Source organism: Hemiscyllium ocellatum, chromosome 23 (genome assembly GCF_020745735.1).
Source record: "Hemiscyllium ocellatum isolate sHemOce1 chromosome 23, sHemOce1.pat.X.cur, whole genome shotgun sequence".
In the NCBI taxonomy this organism is placed as follows: Eukaryota; Metazoa; Chordata; class Chondrichthyes; order Orectolobiformes; family Hemiscylliidae; genus Hemiscyllium; species Hemiscyllium ocellatum.
Window position 1 is genome coordinate 59,551,531 of NC_083423.1, and position 21,797 is coordinate 59,573,327.

Below are 21,797 nucleotides of genomic sequence, written 5' to 3' on the forward strand. Positions count from 1 at the left end.
AGGATACCTCTCCGCCCCAACTCTGGCCTATCACCCTCACCTTGACCTCCTTCCACCTATCGCATTTCCAATGCCCCTCCCCCAAATCCCTCCTCCCTACATTTTATCTTAGCCTGCTAGACACACTTTGCTCATTCCTGAAGAAGGACTCATGCCTGAAACGTTGATTCTCCTGCTCCTTTGGATGCTGACTGACCTGCTGCGCTTTTCCAGCAACAGATTTTCAGCTCTGATCTCCAGCATCTGCAGTCCTCACTTTCTCCTGCCTATCTACTCTGTCTAGAAACCTCACATCTTGAAAACCTCTATGAAATCGCCACTGAACATCCATGAGGTCCTAATTTCCTCAATTTGTATACAAGGCCAAGGTTCTTCATCCCTGAAATCATTCTCATGAATTCATGTCACAACCTCAATTTCAAATTTTTCTTAAAGTGTGGCACCCAGAACTGGATGAAAACTTTAGCTGAGACTGTGGGAGCGTTCTATACAGGTTAGCATAGCTCCTTTGCTCCCCGGTTCTGATAAAGGATCACTGGATCCAAAACGTAAGCACTATCTTCTCTGCACAGAAGCTGCCAGAGTCATTGAGTTTTTTCCAGCAATTTTTGTTTTTGTTTCTCTTGTTTTGAAGGCCTCTCAATAGTTTATAAAGTTTCTAAGTTGTATTTCATCAGCAAATTTGGAAATTGTACCCTAACACTGCCACGGCTAAGTCATTAACATTTATAGGAAATATATCGACCCAGAGCTCTCATTCCTTGAGTAATCTGTTAGAGTCCATAATTCTGCCAGCCTTGCCCTCTGTCCTATCCTCGACTGCCACTGCGCATGTCCATTAGCAAGCCCAGACCCCGTGACCCAACCAAGATGGAGGCGGGGCCGGTCGCCGTGGTGACCAGCTGATGATGGGCTGTCTGGTCGGGAGGGATCACGTTCGCAACACGTCGGGTTCGGGATCGCGCGCAACGTAAGCGGCTCGGGACCGCGCCTGCCCTGTCAGTGTCGGGAACGTGCGGCAGGTGGTCACTTCGCTTTGGATTCCCCTCCAGATCCACTGGGACCCAAGTACCTGGCGTCATGTTGTGGGCAGCCGGCGGGGTCGTGAGGAGATTGTCTACCTCGGCGGTGAGGATGGAGGATACCCCGAGTGACTGGGAGAGACAGAGACCACCTCCCCCCGCCCCCGCCACCACCGGCTTCAGCCCGGTCCCCTTCCCCCGAGATCGCACCCCTGGCCACATTGCCCTCCGCTCCTGTGGGCTCTCTCTCCCGGATCGCACCTACCCCCGGGGTCTGGTCTCCTCCACTCTCCCCCACCCCCCGGCCGGGCTCTTCCAGCTGCTCCTGGGTGGACACGTTGCAGCAGCTGCGGGAGGTTGTGAGGAGCTCTGCGTTTCGGCACCCGATCTGAACCCGTCTGCTCCTCATCTCCCTGCAAACCCCTCCGGAATGTCCCTTCGATCTCCCCAAAAAGCTCCTCGTCCTTTTCACCTCCTCAACCTTCTCCGACTTCTCGATGTCTCTCCAATTGCTCGTTTTTTTTGCCTCTATCTCAACCTCCTCTCTTCAATCTCCCCAGTCACTTCTTGGACCTGTTTGATGCCATCTCATGTCTCCTCGAAACTATCTTGACATTCTCAACGAACACCTCCACCACCTCTATTCCCCCACCTTTGCCCTCTGCACTCCTGACTCTCCCCACACCCTGTCATGCCTCCTCTCTCATACTCTAGTTTTATTGTACTTTAATCTGGTTGCTTTCTTTTTAAAATAGATCTATTACCAGAACAAGCTAAATGTGGCTTTAATAGGTCAGAGCCTATTTGGGCAAGAGGTTTACACTAACCTGCAGAAACAAGGGCACAAGGTTGTGGGAGTGTTCACCGTCCCTGACCGGGATGGGAAGGCTGATCCACTGGGTGAGTACAGCCATTAATGTGCTGTGACAACTGATGCTTATTTTCTTCATAGTAATCGCCTTCTATTGTAATTTTAGTGTTTTGGACAGGAGTAAACAGGTTGTCATAGGTGATGTTATCTACCCTTTATCAAATTCAAAAAGACACAAGTTAGAACTAAATAGTGTCTCTCATGTGATGACTATGCCAAGGTGTTTGACTTGAGTTTTATTTAGCAAAGGGGGTAAGTCACATTGGGGTAAATGGCCAAATGGTTGGGCAATGAAGTTAGTTTGAAGGAATGTTTTTAAAAAAGCAAAGACAGGTTGAAAGGCGGAGAGGATTATGAAGGAATACTAGAACTTGGGCCACAGCATGCTGACAGTTGAGGACAGTAAAATCTGGGGATTCTTGAAGGGAGAATGAGATGAGCACAGATGGTGAGTTGTGCTGCTGAAGTTAATAGAGCAATGGAGAGACCCTGCTCCGTGACTATATTACTTCTCAACCTCCCCTTTTTCACTTACCATCTATATATGTTACATATCCACTCTTCATAACCTAATTTCTTATTTTGTCAGTTTGGTGGTTCTGGATTGTATAAATGTCCTTTTGTACACTTATGCCCAGAGCTGTACACATTATTCTGAACGTGGTCAGACTTGTGTTCTAGAAAATAACAGGATTACATCAGTATTTTTACTAAAGATTGATCTTTCAGTACATTCAGTTACCTAATTTTTTTGTCATCACTGCCAATAGTTCCAATATGTTGTCACTTAAGACCTCCAGGTTCCCCTCATTTTCTTTGTACATTATTTAATTTTCATTTGTGTCATGGTTCTATTCCTGAGTTTCTAGTCTAATGCATAAGAAGTGGTGGAGGCAGGTACAATTATAACATGTAAAAGTCATCTGAATGGCTATATGAATAGAAAGGGTTTGCAGGGATAGGGACCAAATGCTGGCAAATGGGACTAGGTCAGATTGGGATATCTGGCTGGCACGGATGAATTGGACTGACGAGCCTCTTTCTGTACTGTATGATTCTGTGACAGTGACTCTGTGTAGAACCTACTTTGTTTGATTTGCCACGTGTCTGGCTAATTCACTTATCTTATTCCTTCCTCAGCTTATCACATTCAGCTTTACAGTCTTTAATTAACCTTGTCCATTATGTTTGTGACACCTTGTTGCATTTGAAGTGATAACTTCCATGGTCAGGTCAGCTCCTAAATGACAGCAGCTTCATTTTAAACCAAACGGCTACAATTATTTATACTGAATTTCACTTCCGGTTTGAAGCATATTTCTAGGCTGTCTACATTACACTTATATAGGCTAAGATATTGAACTTAAAGGTCAAGTCAATAATGCATAGGGAGTCTTTTAATTTACTCACCATCTGCTACAGATTTAGTAACTCTGCCTTAATTCCCTAAAGGAATTATCACTTTTTGGACTTCAAATTAAAATCATAGAATCATTATAGAATCCTGACAGTGTGGATACAGGCCATTTGGCCCAACCAATCCACACTAATGCTCTGAAGAGTAACACTCAGACCCATTCCCCTCTCCTATTACTCTGCATTTACCCTTGACTAATGCACCAAACCTACACGTCTGTACAAGAAGGGTAGTAGGGATATTCCGGGTAACTACAGAGCAGTGAACCTAACGTCGGTGGTGGGAAAGTTGCTGGAGAAGGTACTGAGGGGATGGGATCTATTTATATTTAGAAAAAAATGAGCTTATCAGTGATAGGCAACATGGTTTTGTGCAGGAGAGATTGTGCCTTACCAACTTAATAGAGTTCTTCGAGGAAGTGACCAAGTTGATAGATGAAGGAAGGGCTGTTGATGTCATATACATGGACTTTAGTAAGGCGTTTGATAAGGTTCCCCATTGTAGACTAATGGAGAAAGTGAAGTCACATGGTGTGCAGGGTGTTCTAGCTAGGTGGATAAAGAACTGGTTGAGCAACAGGAGACAGAGAGTAGTAGTTGAAGGGAGTTTCTTGAAATGGAGAAGGGTTCTACAGGGGTCAGTATTGGGGCCACTGTTGTTTGTAATATACATAAATGATGTGGAAGAGGGCAATGTTGGTATGATCAAGTTTGCACATGACAAGAAGATTGGTGGAGTAGCAGAAAGCATAAGGGACTGTCAGAGAATACAGGAGGTTATAAATGGACTGGAGAGTTGGACAAATGTGAGGTGATGCATTTAAGCAAGACTAATTCCAGAGCGAATTATACAATGAACGGAAGAGCCTTGGGAAAAGTTGGTGGGCAGAGAGATCTGGGAGTACAGGTGCATTGTACCCTGAAGGTTGCTGCATAGATGGATAGAGTGGTCAAGAAGGCATATAATATGCTTGCCTTCATTGGACGGGGTATTGAGTATAAGAGCTGGCAAGTCATGTTAACATTTTACAAGACATTGGTTCGGCCGCATTTAGAATGGTTCTGGTCACCACATTACCAAAAGGATGTGGAGGCTTTGGACAGGGTGCAGAGAAGGTTTATGAGGATGTTGCCTGGTATGGAGGTGCTAACTATGAAGAAAGGTTGAGTAGGTTAAGTTTATTTTCATTAGAAAAAAGGAGGTTGAGGGGGGGACCTGATTGAGGTTTATAAAATCATGAAGGGTATAAACAGGGTGGATAGAGACAAGCTTTTTCCCAGGGGTGAAGAATTCAATAATGAGCTGTCATGCTTTCAAGGTGAGAGGTGGAAAGTTTAAGGGGGATACACGCGGCAAGTATTTCACACAGAGGGTGGTGGGTGTTTGAAGCGCATTGCCAGCAGAGGTGGCAGAGGCAGGCATGGTAGATTCATTTAAGATGCGTCTGGACAGATGCATGAGTAGGTGGGGAGCAGAGGGATACAGATGCTTACGAATTGGGTGGCAGGTTTAGACAGTACATTTGGATCAGCTCAGGCTTGGAGAGCCAAAGGGCCTGTTCCTGGGCTGTAAACTTTCTTTGTTCTTTGTTCTTATCCCTGAACAGTATTGGCAATTTAGAATGGCCAATCCACTTGACCTGCACATATTTGGACTGCGGGAGAAAACTGGAGCACCAGGAGGAAACCCACGCAGACACTGGGTGAATGTGCAAACTCCAGACAGTCGCCCAAGGCTGGAATCAAGCTGGGTCCCTGGCACTGTGAGGTGGCAGTGCTAACCACTGAGCCACTGTGCCACCCATGTTAAAAGGAAATTCTGTCAAGCTTATCTAATGTCTTGAATTAATTGTTTGTCAAGGCTTTCTATTCATATAGGGGAGTCCACATATGTTGCTATTGCCAGTGAGTTTACTTCAACAGCTAATCAGCTCGTTATCAGTGGAACGTGGCATGTAATGTTGGTTTTTAATGTGGATTAAATATTCAGTAGATGAGACGTTCATGATGAGCATTTTTATGGGGAATTTTCTTGTTACTCAAGAGTAAGAATATTTTGTAAACATCATTGTGCATTTGTTGTAGGGATAAAAAAACTCCATAAGAGAAAGTTCTGTAAATAAGGAAAGAGAGAAGTGATTGTACTGACTGAGCAGAGTCTGAACTCTCGATACCAAAGTTAAACATTTCTTAATCTTTATTTATTCTGTTCCTAGCCTGAAACCAGCAGTTTATTATACCCGTCAGAGTGAGGGATGCCAGTGCTGGTGATTTTCATGTTGAATGTTACAGGTTAGCTGTCAGCTACATTGGGATTTGTGGAGTGGAGCACTCATATCAGCCCCACTCTGGCCAGATTGGAAATAGTTTAGTTGAGCAAAGCTACAACCTCAGAAAGTGTGCTGATTTTGCAAAAAGCTTCTGGACAGGTGTTTTGATAGTTTCTGTTCTAAAATAGTTACACCTAATAATAGAATTACAATGAAAGATAATCAGAAATAGAATTCTACATGGAGTGTGGCATTCACTTGGAACTTGGTACAACAATGTGTTATTTATGATTTGCTTGATTTTTCTAACCTTTCTCACAGTTGACAATTCTTGTAAAGATTTGTTTATCATCTAATGTTAAAAAAAAAGGGGTGGCACGGAGGTTTAGTAGTTAACACGGCGGCCCCACAACTTTAGGGACCCAGGTTCAATTCCAGCCTTGGGTGACTGTCTGTGCGGAGATTGCACATTCTCCCTCTGTGTGCGTGGGTTTCCTCCTGGTGCTCTGATTTCCTCCCACTGTCCAAAGATATGTAGTTTAGGTGAATTGGCCATGCTAAATTGCTCAAAGTGTTCAGGGATGTGTAGGCTAGGTGTGTTAGTCAGGGCAAATGTACAGTAATAGGATAGGGGAAATCCTTCTGGGTGGGTTACTCTTCAGAGGGTCAGTGAGGACTTGTTGGGCCGAATAGCCTGTTTCCATACTGTTGTGATTCTATGACGATCATTACCTATCTCTTTCTTGGTCTGAATATATATTTTGTCGTGAATGTTTCATCAATCTTCCAGTAAGTTGTGTGGAGATGAAAATAAAGCACTTAGATATTGCAAGGTAAGCATTGATGGTATTCTGTCACCTTTAAGCTGCTACAAAAATAGCATGGGATATATGTAGGATTTCAATCTAAGGCAATATTTTACTTGCAGTTTGTCACTAGAATTTTGTCGCTGGATTTGTATTCACCTGTCACCCTTTCCACAGTGACTGAGACACAGTAATCTTATGTTGTGATACAAAACTAGAAGGTTACAGTTTCACACCCTCATCTAGGCAGAGTTAGCTGGTCACAACCGAATCCTGGGGCAAGTTCAAATATTGGCTCAAAAAAACTCTGCACAGAAAAGTGATTGATCGTTCAGGGTTCCGGCATTTGTGGCTTCTGCTGAGAGCGGGATGAAAGTGGGAGAGGCCATGCATAAGGGGATATACCTACTAGAAAAGGTGCAAAATTTGACCTACCTTTCTGAAATAAGGCAGGGCAGGTGACTGAGGTGTCAGTGAAGGAGCACTTTGGGGCCAGCGACCATAATTCTATAAGGTTTAAATAGTGATGGAAAAGGATAGACCAGATCTAAAAGTTGAAGTTCTAAATTGGAGAAAGGTCAATTTTGACGGTATTAGGCAAGAACTTTCAAAAGCTGATTGGGCACAGATGTTTGCAAGTAAATGGATAGCTGGAAAATGGGAAGCCTTCAGAAGTTAGATAACGAGAGACCAGAAAAAGTATATTCCTAGAAGGGTGAAAGGAAAGGCTGGTAGGTATAGGGAATGCTGGCTGTCTTAAGAAATTGAAGTCTTGATGAAGAAAAAAAAGAAAGCATATTACATAGAACATAGAAAAATACAGCGCAGTACAGGCCCTTCGGCCCTCGATGTTGCGCCGACCAAAGTCTACCTAACCTACACTAGCCCAATAACCTCCATATGCTTATCCAATGCCCGCTTAAATGACCATAAAGAGGGAGAGTCCACCACTGCTACTGGCAGGGCATTCCATGAACTCACAACCCACTGAGTAAAGAATCTACCCCTAACATCTGTCCTATACCTACCACCCCTTAATTTAAAGCTGTGTCCCCTGGTAACACCTGACTCCATGAACAGAAAAAGGTTCTCGGTGTCTACCCTATCTAAACCCCTAATCATCTTGTACACCTCTATCAAATCTCCCCTAAACCTTCTTTTCTCCAATGAGAACAGCCCCAAGTGCCTCAGCCTTTCCTCATACGATCTTCCTACCATGCCAGGCAACATCCTGGTAAACCTCCTCTGCACTCGTTCCAATGCCTCCACATCCTTCCTATAGTATGGCGACCAAAACTGCACACAATACTCCAGATACGGCCACACCAGAGTCTTATACAACTGCAACATGACCTCAGGACTCCGGAACTCAATTCCTCTACCAATAAAGCCCAGTACACCATATGCCTTCTTCACAGCATTATTTACCTGGGTGGCAACTTTCAGAGATCTGTGTACATGGACACCAAGATCCCTCTGCTCATCCACACTACCAAGTAGCCTACCATTAGCCCAGTAATCCATCTTCTTGTTACTCCTACCAAAGTGAATGACTTCACACTTAGCTACATTGAACTCCATTTGCCACCTTTCTGCCCAGCTCTGCAACTTATCTATATCCCGCTGTAACCTGCCACATCCTTCTTCGCTGTCCACAACTCCACCGACTTTCGTTTCATCTGCAAACTTGCTCACCCAGCTTTCAAGTCCCTCCTCTAGATCATTTATAAAGATGACAAACAGCAATGGTCCCAAAACAGATCCTTGTGGAACACCGCTAGTAACTGCACTCCAAGATGAACTTATTCCATCAACTACTACCCTCTGTCTCCTTCCAGCCAGCCAATTCCTAATCCAAACCTCTAATGCACCCTCAATGCCATACCCCCGTAGTTTTTGCATTAGCCTACCATGGGGTACCTTATCGAACGCCTTGCTAAAATCCATGTACACCACATCTACTGCTTTACCCTCATCCACCTCCTTAGTCACCTTCTCAAAGAATTCAATAAGGTTTGTGAGGCACGACCTGCCCTTCACAAAACCATGCTGACTATCCTTGATCACATTATTCCTATCCAGATGTTCATAAATCCTAACCCTTACAATTCTCTCTAAGACTTTGCCCACAACAGAAGTGAGACTCACTGGCCTATAGTTACTCGGGCTATCCCTACTCCCCTTCTTGAACAAGGGGACCACATTCGCTATCCACCAGTCTTCTGGCACTATTCCCGTAGACAATGACGGCATAAAAATCAAGGCCAATGGCTCTGCTATCTTCTCCCTAGCTTCCCAGAGGATCCTAGGATAAATGCCATCAGGCCCAGGGGACTTATCTATTTTCATCCTTTCCAGTATTCCCCAGACCTCTTCCCTACATACCTCAAGGCCATCCATTCTAATCACTTGTGACTCAATATTCACATCAGCAATAGTGTCCTGTTCCTGAGCGTTTTTTTCAGTCGCTCTTTTTTTTCATTAGAAGAGGAAGAAAGGATGAAAAGACTAGAGTAATATAATGTTTGGAACTTATTGTTCCTTGGTACTGGGTCCTTTCTTTCTCTGCTGATCAGTCATGATAACTGAGCTGATGTCTCCCAGAATGCTCCCCAACAAAGTACAGGAATAGACAGGATAGATCGAGTGAATCCTTAGAAGAATATAAAGGCAGTAGGAGTATACCTAAGAGGGAAATCAGGAGGGCAAAAAGGGGACATGCAATAGCTTTGGCAAATGGAGTTAAGGAGAATCCAAAGGATTTTTACAAATACATTAAGGACAAAAAGGTAACTAGGGAGAGAATGGTGCCCCTCAAACATCAGCAAAGCGGCCTTTGTGTGGAGCCGCAGGAGATGGGGGAGATACTAAACGAGTATTTTGCCAGGAGTTATAAAATCATGAGGGTCATGGATAGGATAACTGGACAAAGTTTCTTCCCTGGGGTGGGCATAGGTTTAGGGTAAGAGGGGAAAGATATAAAAGAGACCTAAAGGACAACCTTTTCATGCAGAGGGTGGTACGTGTATGGAATGAGCTGCCAGAGGAAGTGGTGGAGGCTAGTACAATTGCAACATTTAAAAGACTTCTGGATGGGTATTTGAATAGGAAGGGCTTGGAAGGCTATGGGCCAGGTGCTGGCAGGTGGGACTAGATTGGGTTGGGATATCTGGTCGGCATGGACAAGTTGGACCAAAGGGTCTGTTTCCGTGCTGTATATCTCTATGACTCTGATGCCTCCATTGACTTTGGGGGGGGCTTGATTAATGCCCTAAGTCAGAGCAGGAGAGCCCCATCAAGTCAAAGCAGGAAAGGCCTTGACCAACACACCCAATGAAGGCAGGAGAGGTTTTGACAGTGAGTTCAGGAATAGCCTTCTCTTCTTTAGAAATTTGGCACTTCTTTTGTTCGGCCTGAAACAGATTTGTGGCTGACTGTGAATTGAATGATTTTTGATAGTGATGAAGCCCTCAGGGCAGCAGTCTTTGTCTCAAGGCTGGAGTATGAAAATTTGAACTGTTTGTAGCTGTGAGGTTTAATATAGAGAAAACAAATAGTACGAATTTGCTGACAGGAGTTTTCAAAGCAAAAGTCGTCAGTCACAAGGCGAATGAAATATTTTGAATAGAAAAATGATTTGATTTTCCAAATTAGCCATTACAGAACAACCTCAATTATCCAAACGAGACAGGCAGGGAGTATTTTGTTTAGGTAACTGATCTGATCATAAACAAAGGAAGCATTTACAGGACCTTGAGATCTTGTTCAGATAATCCGAACTTTGGATAATTGATGGCTCAGTAACTGAGATTTTTCTGTACGTAACAAATAGTGCTGGAGAACAGAGCTGAAGAAGAGTTATATCAGACTCAGAACATTTCTCTCTTCACTTAATCTGTCAACCTGCTGAGTTTCCCAGAGTTTTCTGTTTTTATTTCAGAGTTCTGTTCCTGTGCTGTACTCTTCTATGTTCCAGCATCTGCAGTCACCATTCTTTTATTTGATATTATATTGGTGCAATAAAATGAGACTGGAAGAGCAAGAGAATAGTGTCTGCATGTTGAATCACAGTTTTATCCTTAATTACAATTCTGAATAAACCGACAGCAGTTTAGCAGTTTACATCTGTTTTCATAATTGGATAATTAAAAATTTCATTGTTGATCCACCAGTGAATTCATTGTGAACTATGTCTGTGGATCTGGCCTTTATACTTTTCACCATTATCAGGAAACATTGGCCAGCAATGTTGTCACAAGTGTTGGGTATTAGTTTATCCTCTTGCATTCACAAGAAATGACATTTTAGAATCTTTCAATTAATGCAATTAATAAATGGTAACCCATCTCTTGAAAGATAAATTGAGTTTGTTTTGATTTGGGAGGATGGAGGGGAGTATACTTTGAGAGTTAAAAAAAATCATAGAGGTATATATGTTGTAAACTGATGTTTATTGTCATTTTAATTTTTTTCTCTCAGCTGTTGCAGCAGAGAAGGATGGGACACCAGTATTTAAGTTTCCCAAGTGGAGGCTGAAGGGAAAACCTATTGCAGATGTTGTTGAGGCCTATAGATCAGTTGGAGCAGAACTAAATGTGCTCCCATTCTGCAGCCAGTTCATTCCTATGGATGTTATTAATCACCCAAAGCATGGATCAATAATCTACCATCCATCACTGCTTCCACGACACAGAGGCGCTGCTGCTATAAACTGGTGAGAATAGTCTTCCAAATGACACTGATATTGACTGTTGTGGTGCACTTTAAATTGCATAGCAAGGATCTGATGTATGTGTATGGAATTTGTAATAATGAAGAAACTGTGAACTTTAATTTTTTTGATTTGCTGCAAATTTTATTTAACCTGTTGTGATTTAAAAAAATGAATTTAAAATTTAAATTGCCAGCATCCAGTGATTCTTCACTAAACTCCTGACAGTCTATGAATGAATTCTCTCTTCTGTCCAGCAGTTAAAGAAGGGGTCAACTGCATTATTTGTTTGGTGCAAACATGAAGGCGAGAAATTTTAAAAAGGTAGTTTTATTGCTGAAAAGAGAGGCATGTTGCTCTCTTTGTGTTGCACACTCAGGGCAAATGGCAAGAAATAGGCAGGGAGGCAAGTAGTGAAGATGACACATGGAGTCTATAGACAAGTTAAGTGAGTGGGCAAAAAACTTGGCAGATAGAATATAGCATGGGAAAATGCACTATGGCAGGAAGAATAGAAAAGCTGAATATTATTTAAATAGAGACAGACTGTAGAAAGCTGTATAGAGGGATTCTGTGGAAAGTATAGAGAGATTTTGGTGTGAACCACAAAAAGGTAGATTATAAGTTCAGCAGATAAGAGAGAAGACAGATTTGCTTCAAAAGATAGAAAAATAAGGAGGTGTTTCTAAAACTATACAAGGCACTGACCAGATCACAGCTGGATTACAATAAACAGTTTTGGTCTTGTTGACTAATGAAAGATTTACTGGCATTGAAAGTAAGAGAAAGTGAGGACTGCAGATGCTGGAGATCAGAGCTGAAAATGTGTTGCTGGAAAAGCGCAGCAGGTCAGGCAGCGTCCGAAGAGCAGGAGAATCTACATTTCAGGCATGAGCCCTTCTTCAGGAATCCTGAAGAAGGGTTCATGCCCGAAACATCGATTCTCCTGCTCCTTGGATGCTGCCTGACCTGCTGCGCTTTTCCAGCAACATATTTTCAACTCTGGCATTGAAAGTAGTACAAAGAAGGATAACAAGGCTGGTTTCAGATGTAGAGGGATTTTTTTACAATGGAGGTTGAGTAGGATTTAAAAGGAGAAGCAATCTTATTGAAGCACGCAAGATGTTTTGAGGACTTAACAGGGTGGATGCAGAGAGGTTGATTCCCCTTCTGGGAGAGCCTATAGCCAGAGGGCACAATCTCAGAATAATGAGTCCTCCATTTAAGACTGAGATGATGAGGAATTCTTTTCTCTCAGGCAGGTTAGTCTATAGAATTCTATACTGCAGGAGGCTGTCAAGGTTTAGCCATTAAATGCATTCAGTGCTGTGATAGACAGATTTCTAATAATTAAGGGAATTAAAGATTATGGCGAGAAGACAAGAAAGTGAGTTGAGGATTTTCAAATCAACCATGAATGATCTAATTGGATGGCGGTGCAGATTTGATGGATTGAGTAGTTTACTTCTGCTAATTCTTGTGGTCTTAATCTCAAATTTCAAAGAATTGTAATATTTTGTACTACAGGAGAAAAGGGTGCTTGAAAAACCCAAAGCAAAACATTCACTGATAAATGTGATTCCACAATTGGATGAAATTTTATTAACTAACCTGATTGCACTAATACTTATGTTAACAATAAATTTATGGTCAAGTTGAGCTCACAATATGGCTAATTTGTACTTATTAGAAGCAATTTGCATTCATACCAAAGGATCTATTATCTGCACGCATAAGGAATATGTTGAAGTGTTGTGGTGTTTTAAAAAAATCCAAAGTGCTGGGGGAGTCTTGAATTCCTGTTGCTTTCTCCATGGCAATGCTTCAGCTAATTTGTCAACAAATCAGATACCTCTTCTCTTGTCATACAAATGGTTTTAATTGTTTGAAATTTGGCAGTCTTACATTTGTCCTGATGAATGAGAGATTTCCCAGATTTCAGCAGCATTCAACTTCTGTACAATTAAGGAACTGGAAATATGGAAGTTGTCAGTGTCGTCCTCTTGCAATGAGAGATTTTTCTGTTTTGTGAAGCAAATGGAATTTGATGCTGGAGAGATTGGAGTTATTATGGATTCAGGTTAACACAAACTATACTTTTAAGTTACACAGAGGGAGGACTCTAAGCCATTGTCGATGTGTGAGTAATGTGCAAAATCATGGAATAAGATGTCTCTGACTCAAAATCTTCGAAATTATGCAGTGCCAGACCTTTTGAAGTGCATGGATATTGTGAACAGAAAGTGTGTCTTGGGTCACACTTGTCCTATAGACATCATGGGTGACACAGTGGATCAGTGGTTAGCACTGCTGCCTCCCAACACCAGGGACATGAGTTTAATTCCTGCCTTGGGTGACTGTCTGTGTGGAGTTTGCACATTGTCTGTGCAGGTTTGGTCCGGTTTCCTCCCACAATCCAAAGATGTGCAGGTTAGGTGAAATGGCCATGCTAAATTGCCCATAGTGTCAGGTGCATTCATCAGGGATAAATATAGGGTAGTGGAATGGGTCTTGATGGGTTACTCTTCGAAGGTTTGGGCCAAAGGGCCTGTTTCCATACTGGAGGGAATTTAATCTAATCATTTTTTTGTTTGTTCGTGGGATGTGGGTGCACTGGGTGGGCCAGCATTGATTGCGTGTCATAGGTGAAGGTGGTGGTGAGCTGACTTCTTTAACCACTGTAGTCCTTGAGGTTAAGGGTCACTGTAGGGTTGTGAGAGAGAGAGTGAGAGAGAATTATGGGATTTTGACCCAAAAACAGTGAAGTAACAGTGATATGGCTCCAAGTCAGGATGGGCTATGTCTTGAGAAGAATTTGCATGTCATGGTTTCTCTAGGTATCTGCTACCTTTGTCCATCTAGGTGGTAGAGGTCATGTGTATTGCTCAAGTATGAGGTGGGCCGAAACTGAGAGGAGGATGGTCCTGATCGGCTTCATGGTGGGTGAGAAGCAGATAAACTATATGGTTGTAATTATGGAGATCTATAACTGGAGGCAGTGGTGTCTTTGAGGTTGTGGCCTTAAGGTTCAAATGTTTCTTGCCTATCGTATGTCTGAGTGAAGGTAAAATCTCTGAAAAAGAAGGAAGCATTCCAAGATCGCATGAATCGCTTAGAGTGGCAGTTAGAAGCAGTGAGGAATTTACAAGAGCAAGGAGGTGTGATGGATGGCAATTATAGAAAGGGAGAAAAGCCGCAGATACAGTCAGTTGGATGGCTTAACTCCAGGAAAGTTTGGAGGGTTAGGTAGGTAGTTCAGGAGTCTCCTGTGGCTATCCCCATTTCAAACAAGTATGCTGCTTTGGAAAATGGAGGGGGTGATGGACTCTCAGGGGAATGTAGCAAGAACAGCCAAGTTTCTGGTCAAAATAGGATTGTAGAGCAGATGAACGCATGGCTGAGGAGGTGGTGTAAGGGAGAAGGGTTCACGTTTTTGGAGTAGAAGTGACCTGTACAAGAAGGATGGATTGCAAATGAATTGGAAGGGGACTAACATGCTGGCAGGGAGATTTGCTAGAGCTGCTAGGCAGGATTTAAACTAGTAAGGTGGGGCGTGGGGAGGGGTGGAGTTGGGGGGCTGGGGAAATGTGGGAACCAGGAAAATAGTGAGATTAGATTAGATTAGACTTACAGTGTGGAAACAGGCCCTTCGGCCCAACAAGTCCACACCGACCCGCCGAAGCGCAACCCACCCATACCCCTACATTTACCCCTTACCTAACACTATGGGCAATTTAGCTTGGCCAATTCACCTGACCTGCACATCTTTGTGACTGTGGGAGGAAACCGGAGCACCCGGAGGAAACCCACGCAGACACGGGGAGAACGTGCAAACTCCACACAGTCAGTCGCCTGAGTCGGGAATTGAACCCGGGTCTACAGGCGCTGTGAGGCAGCAGTGCTAACCACTGTGCCACCGTGCCGCCCTGATCTCTTTCCTCTTGCCGTGAGGAAAGAGATCAGGCTGAGACTGGTACAGTTAGGAAGGGGAGCAAGTTAAATGGTCAGGGCAGGCAGGAACAAAGGTAGGACTGTTAAATTAAACTGCATTTACTTCAGTGCAAGAGGTCTTATGGGGAAAGCAGATGAACTCAGGGCATGGTTAGGAACATGGGACTGGGATATCATACTAATTACAGAGACATGGCCCAGGGATGGACAGGACTAGCAGTTTAATGTTCTAGGATACAAATGCTATAGGAAGGTTAGAAAGGAGGGCAAGAGAGGAGGGTTAGTGGCATTTTTGATAAGGGATAGCATTACCTTTGTACTTAGGGAGGATATTCCTGGGAATACATCAGGGAATTTATTTGGGTGGAACTGAGAAATGAGAAAGGGATGATCACCTTTTTGGGATTGTATTATAGACCCCATAATAGTCAGCAGGAAATCAAGAAACAAATTTGTAAGGAGATTTCAGTTATCTCCAAATAATAAGGTGTTTAACTTTGCAAACATAGATTGGGACTGCCATAGTGTTATTAGTTTTGATGGAGAAGAATTTGTTAAGTGTTAAGTGTGTACAAAAAAAATTCTGATTCCGTATGAGGATGTACCCACTAGAGAAGGTACAAAACTTGACCTACTCTTGGCAGGGCAGGTGACTGAGGTGTCAGCACTTTGGGGCTAGCGACCATAATTCTATTAGTTTGAAAATAGTGATGGAAAAGAATAGACCGGATCTAAAAGTTGAAGTTCTAAGTTGGAGGAAGGCTAATTTTGACGGTATTAGACAAGAACTTTCAAAAGCTGACCGGGGGCAAGTGTTCGCAGGTAAAGGGACGGCTGGAAAATGGGAGTCTTCAGAAATGAGACAACGAGTCCAGGGACAGTCTATTCCTGTTCGGATGAAAAGAAAGGCTGGTAGGTGTCGGGAATGCTGGGTGACTAAAGAAATTGAGGTTTTGGTTAAAAAAAGGAAGCATCCACAGGCCAGGTATAGACAGGAGAGATGGAGTGAATCCTCAGAAGCGCATCAAGGCAGTAGGAGTATACTTAAGAGGGAAATCAGGAGGGCAAAAAAAAATGATAGAAATCCTACAGTGTGGAAACAGGTCATTTGGCCCAACAAGTCCATCTGTCTGAAGACTACCCTACCGAGACCCATTCCCCTACATTTCCCCTGACTAATGCACCTAGCCTACACATCCCTGAACACTACGGGCAATTTAGCATGGCTAATTCACCTAAACTGTACATCTTTGGACTTTGGGAAGAAACTGGAACACCTGGAGGAAACCCACGTAGACATGGGGAGAACGTGCAAACTCCCAGTCAATTAAGGCTGGCAATCGAACAGATGTCCCTGGTGCTGTGAGGCAACAGTGCTAACCCCCTGAGCCACCATGCCACCTTTGGCATAGCAGATAGCGTTAATGAGAATTCAAAGGGTTTTTAAAATACATTAAGGACAAATGGGTAACTAGGGAGAGAATAGAGCCGCACAAAGATCAGCAAGGCAGCTTATGTGCAGAGCCACAGGAGATAGGGAAGATACTAAACAAGTATTTTGAATCGGCGTTTACTGTGAAGAAGGATATGGAAGGTATAGAATGTAGGGAAATAGATGGTGACATCCTGAAAAATGCCCATATTACAGTTGAGGAGGTGTTAGGTGTCTGGAAACACATAAAGTAGATAAATCCCCTGAACCTGATCAGGTGTACCATAAAACTCTGTGTTTAGCTCGGGAAGTGATTGTTGGGCACCTTGCTGAGATATATCATCAGTAGTCACAGGTGAGATGCCGGAAGACTGGAGGTTGACTAACATGCTGCCAGTATTTAAGAAAGTTGGTAAGGAAAAGCCAGGGAATTATAGACCGGTGAGCCTGACATTGGTGGTGGGCAAGTTGATGGGAGGGAATCCTGAGGGACAGGATTTACATGTATTAGAAGAGGCAAGGAATGATTAGGGATAGTCAGCAGGTTTTGTGCGTGGGAAATCATGTCTCTCAAACTTGACTGAGTTTTTTGAAGAAGTAACAAAGAGGATTGATGAGGGCAGAGTGGTGGACGTGATCTATATGGACTTCAGTAAGGTGTTCAACAAAGTTCCCCATGGGAGACTGGTTAGCAAGGTTAGATCTCATGGAATAAACGGAGAACTAGCCATTTGGATACAGAACTGGCTCAAACGTAGAAGAGAGAGGGTCGTGGTGGAGGGTTGCTTTTCAGACTGGAGGCATGTGACCAGTGGTGTGCCATAAGGATTGGTGCAGGGTCTATGGCTTTTCATCATTTATATAAATGATTTGGATATGAACATAGGAGGTATAATTAGTAAGTTTGCAGATGACACCAAAATTGGAGGTGTAGTGGACAGCGAAGAAGGTTATCTCCGATTACAACGGGATCTTGATCAGATGGGTCAATAGGCTGATAAGTGGCAGATGGAGTTTAATTTAGGTAAATGTGAGGTGCTTATTTTGGAAAGGCAAATCAGAGCAGGACTTGCATGCTTAATGATAAGGTCCTGGGGAGTGTTGCTGAAGAAAGAGACCTTGGAGTGCAGGTTCATAGCTCCTTGAAAGTGGAGTGACAGGTAGGTAGGATAGTGAAGAAGGCATTTGTTATGCTTTCCTTTATTGGTCAGAGCGTTGATTATCAGAGTTGGGATGTCATGTTGCAGCTGTACACGACATTGCTTAGGCCACTTTGGAATATTGCATGCAGTTCTAGTCTCCTTCCTAGTGGAAGGATGTTGTGAAACTTGAAAGGATTCAGAAAAGATTTACAAGGATATTGCCAGGATTGAAGGATTTGAGCTACAGGGAGAGGCTGAATAGGCTGGGGCTGTTTTCCTGGAGCATTGGAGGCTGAGGGGTGACCTTGCAGAGATTTATAAAATCACAAGGGATATAGATAGGATAGATAGACAAGGTTTTTTTCCTTGGGGTGGGGGGAGTCCAGAACTAGTGGGCATTGGGGAAAGTTATAAAAGGGACAGAGGGAATGGTGGAGGCTGGTACAATTACAGCATTTGAAAGGTATCTGGATGGGTATTTGAATAGGAAGGGTTTAGAGGAATATGGGCCAAGTGCTGGCAAATGGGACTAGATTATCTGGTCAGCATGGACAAGTTGGACCGAAGGGTCCGTTTCTGTGCTGTACATCTCTATGACTCTGTGTCATAGTTCATGACATGAAGGGACACAGGGAAGTCACAAACTAGACTGACAAACTACTGTTAGTAGTAATCTTCTCATTAATTTGTGTGCTATCTTCTGGAAGGAGAATGAGATTAGGAAGGTCAGTTCTATAGCTAGAGTTATTGGAAGCAGTAAGCGTTAACATGTTTGGAACACTGAGGTGAGGCCTGGAAAGAAGGAAGCTTGCTATAACAGGGCAGACTTACTCTGAATCAAAATTATGCCAGTCTCCTTTTGAAGAGAAAAATGGCGAAAGATTTAAATGTGTACAAGTTCTTGTGTTGTGGACCTGTTATTTAGTGAATGTTTTTTCTAATATCATAGTGACAACTGGCAAATTTGAATTCTGCTTATATTTTAAATCAAGAAATTAAAAATTGAAGCAAGGAGCGATAAAAGTGATCTTAAGCCTGTACGTCATAAAACTTTAGTTGATTTATGAATGTTATTTAGAAAAGGAAAGCTGCATTCTTACCTGGTTTGGTTTATCATATGACTCCAGTCCAACACCAGTGTGATTGGCTCTTAACTGTACTTTTGAAGTGATCTGGCAAACTTTTCAATTGTATTAAATCACTATCTTCTTAAGACATTCAGGGCTGGGTCAGCAACACCCTCATTCTGAAAGGGTGGGTGCTTTAAACCGTTGTAGTAATAGACGCTGAAGATAGTAGTTGAAAAAAATTGAAAATGAAAGGGTTGAAAAAGAACTGCAGTACTGAGATAAAAGTTGTCAAAAAGGCATAGGTTATCAGGAATATAAATGAGAATATACATCAATGATTGTGCTGTATAGAGTTGTGAAGGGCATTAGTTATTAAAGAAAAAGAAGGCACAATGTATTTTCCTGTATTGAGTGTTTGATATCCTCTGAAAATGACAATTCAAGCTGTTAAAAATCATTTCTATTTTAAATTGATGTAAACTGATTACTTTTATGCATATCAGATAAAATTATTGTTGTAATCCTGAAGTGCTATGCTTGCTCTCAAACCTGCTAGCAAAAAAAAAATCCTTTATCATCTTCAATTTAATATCCTGATTGGTTTGCCTCTCAGTGAAAATTAATTTTGCTGTGAGATTCCCCATCATCTGGAATCGTCAGTTCAAAATCTTGTTTATTGTACTCCTATGAACTGTTCTCTACACTGCTTTTCTGAAGCTTTTCACTTACGTTTTAGATGTTATGCATGGTTAAATACGTTTTGCAGTCTGCAATTGAGTTTATTATATTCATTACATGCCATTTACTAGTGCCTGACCACATTAAAGTGAATCAAATATTTCTTAGTGTTACTGCTTGATGATTGAAACTTCTTTTGAAAAATTGTCATGTCTGTTCCATTCTCCAGCATAGTTAGAATGTATAGTTTGTTTTTGCAGAAAATATGTGTACTGCCAGCAATGGTAAGTTCGGAGTAGACTATCAAGGCAGCCATGAGAACATCAGCTATCTTCAAGACTCATGTTTGCAAACTCATTTTAATTCGGTTAGCTACTTTGCAAATTATTTCATCAACCTAGTACATCAGTGCATTACTTGAAGGTTTATCTAGAGCTTTCTAAAAATCCAAAAAAAACCAGCTAGTCATTATGTTCAGGGAATTTCAACTCAAAAACTTTGACGGTATCATGTATGTCTCCCAGTATTTCTTCACTGCCAGTATGAAATCCATTAGTTTGTTTATCCCAAACAGATCTCGATACTTTTTGACTATCAAATGACACTAGATAAGTTTCAGTCCTATGATGAGACTCTGTTTATAAAGCTGCTGAGAGTGTCATCTCTAAACTGGCCTGTTACATTGACTGGATCGTGGAGTAGATCTCATTCTTAGTTTAGGTGTCCTGCACATATTCGGAAGTGTAGAATTTTGCAGTACTACAATAGACCATCTGGCTTATTACATCTGTACTCTTTCTGAGAAATCAATCAATTCAGTTCCATTCTCTTGTCCTCTTCCCAGACCTCTCGTACATTAAGCGGATAGAAAATTAGAGATTTAGTAACTTCTGACTTTGTCCACCCCAGTCCAACACCAGCACCTTCACATCATGGCTATTCAAAGAGGAACGAGGGGTTTATGCCTTGTGTCCTGGCCGATATTTATCCTTCATCCAAAATCACAGAAGTTCATTATCTGGTCATTATTGCTTTGTGGGAGCTTACAGTAGGCAAATTGGCTGACATATTTTTACCATTACAAACTTGATAAGCATTAACTGCCTATAAAGTGCTCTGAGATGTACAGAGGTCATGCAGTAATATCTGGACTGCACAAAAATCAGTGATTGGGTTAATCATTACTTTTTTGTCTTTGCATTTTTAGAAATTAGGATCCCAGTTTTTTTTTTAAAGCTTTAAAAAGTTGTCCTCTTAAACGTTTTTGAGTATATCACCTCCTGAATCTGCACACCAGGAATTGGCACAAAATGACAACTGAATAATTTACCTTAAATCCCATAGTTATTTGAATCTACACTGTAAAGTAACTTGTTGAAATGAAATATTCTCTTCGATGAAGACAAACTCAGATTCTTGGAGGCGGTAGCATTGTGGGCACTGGACTGGGAATCCAGAACACCACACTCATGGTGAAATTTGAATTCAATAAATTCCTGGGATAGAAAGCTGACCTAATGATGACAATGTCAATTGTCAGGCTGACTGGCTCACTAATGACCAATAGGGAAGGAATACTTCTATCTTTGCCTGGTCTGGCCTAAATGTGATTCCAGACCCATAGCATGGAGTTGATTATCACTTGCCCTCTGAGCAATAGGAATGGACAACAACTGCTAGCTTTTCCAATATGTTCACAACTCATGAAAAGATTCAAAAATATATGATTTATCTCAGTGGTGATGTCTTGCAGATGTAAATTGTCCATCGTCAGCCACTGTAGAGGATTGCATGTAAGGCATCACCATCAGAGTGTTATTTTGGAGTGCTGCTTTGTTCAATTCCAGCTCACCTAGTCATTGTATCAAGGAGAGATTATGAACAATAGGAGCAAAAGAAAGCCATTCAGCCCATCGAGTCTGCCTTTGTCATTCAGCGAGAGCACGGCTGATCTGATAATCGTCAACTCTACCCCCTTGATTCTCTTAATGGTTAAAAATTTATCTCAGCCTTAAATATACTTAATGACCCAGCCTCAATAGCACTTTGTGGTAAGGAATTCCACAGTTCATTGCCCTCTGAGCAAATAAATTTCTCTTCATCTCTATCTTAAATTTGCAGTCACTTGTTATGAGATTGTGCCTTCTGGTCCTAGACTCTTCTGATCTGCCCAATCAAGTCCCCTAAGAGTTTTGTGTTTCAGTAAGGTCTCCTCTTATTATTCTAAGAGACAATACATATGGGGAGGTTGATTTGCATGGGGAGACAGGACATCTTCTCCATGAAAATGATTTTATTGCCCAAGCATCTCGAGCTTCAAGTGTTCATGCTGTTCCTGGAATGAACATTGATAAACAAAGCTAGAAATATTTATACAACCTTCTGCTAAACATTTTCCATTTTGAATTTGTCAACTTGCTAGGATTAT

General features: G+C 42.2%; 1 protein-coding gene across 2 annotated transcripts in view; it reads left to right on the forward strand.

The window, feature by feature from the left end:
- The first annotated feature begins 951 nt into the window (after nt 1-951).
- The window catches only part of LOC132826817 (mitochondrial 10-formyltetrahydrofolate dehydrogenase-like), a 142,920-nt gene continuing 122,074 nt past the window's right edge, over nt 952-21,797 (forward strand). The window contains exons 1-3 of one of the 2 annotated variants that reach the window (XM_060843065.1): nt 952-1,128; nt 1,778-1,922; nt 10,865-11,099. In XM_060843065.1, coding sequence (XP_060699048.1) covers nt 1,081-1,128; nt 1,778-1,922; nt 10,865-11,099 — 428 coding nt within the window. In that variant the 5' untranslated portion in view covers nt 952-1,080. The remainder of the gene's footprint in view (nt 1,129-1,777; nt 1,923-10,864; nt 11,100-21,797) is intronic. The other variant, XM_060843066.1, reaches the window with a different exon arrangement.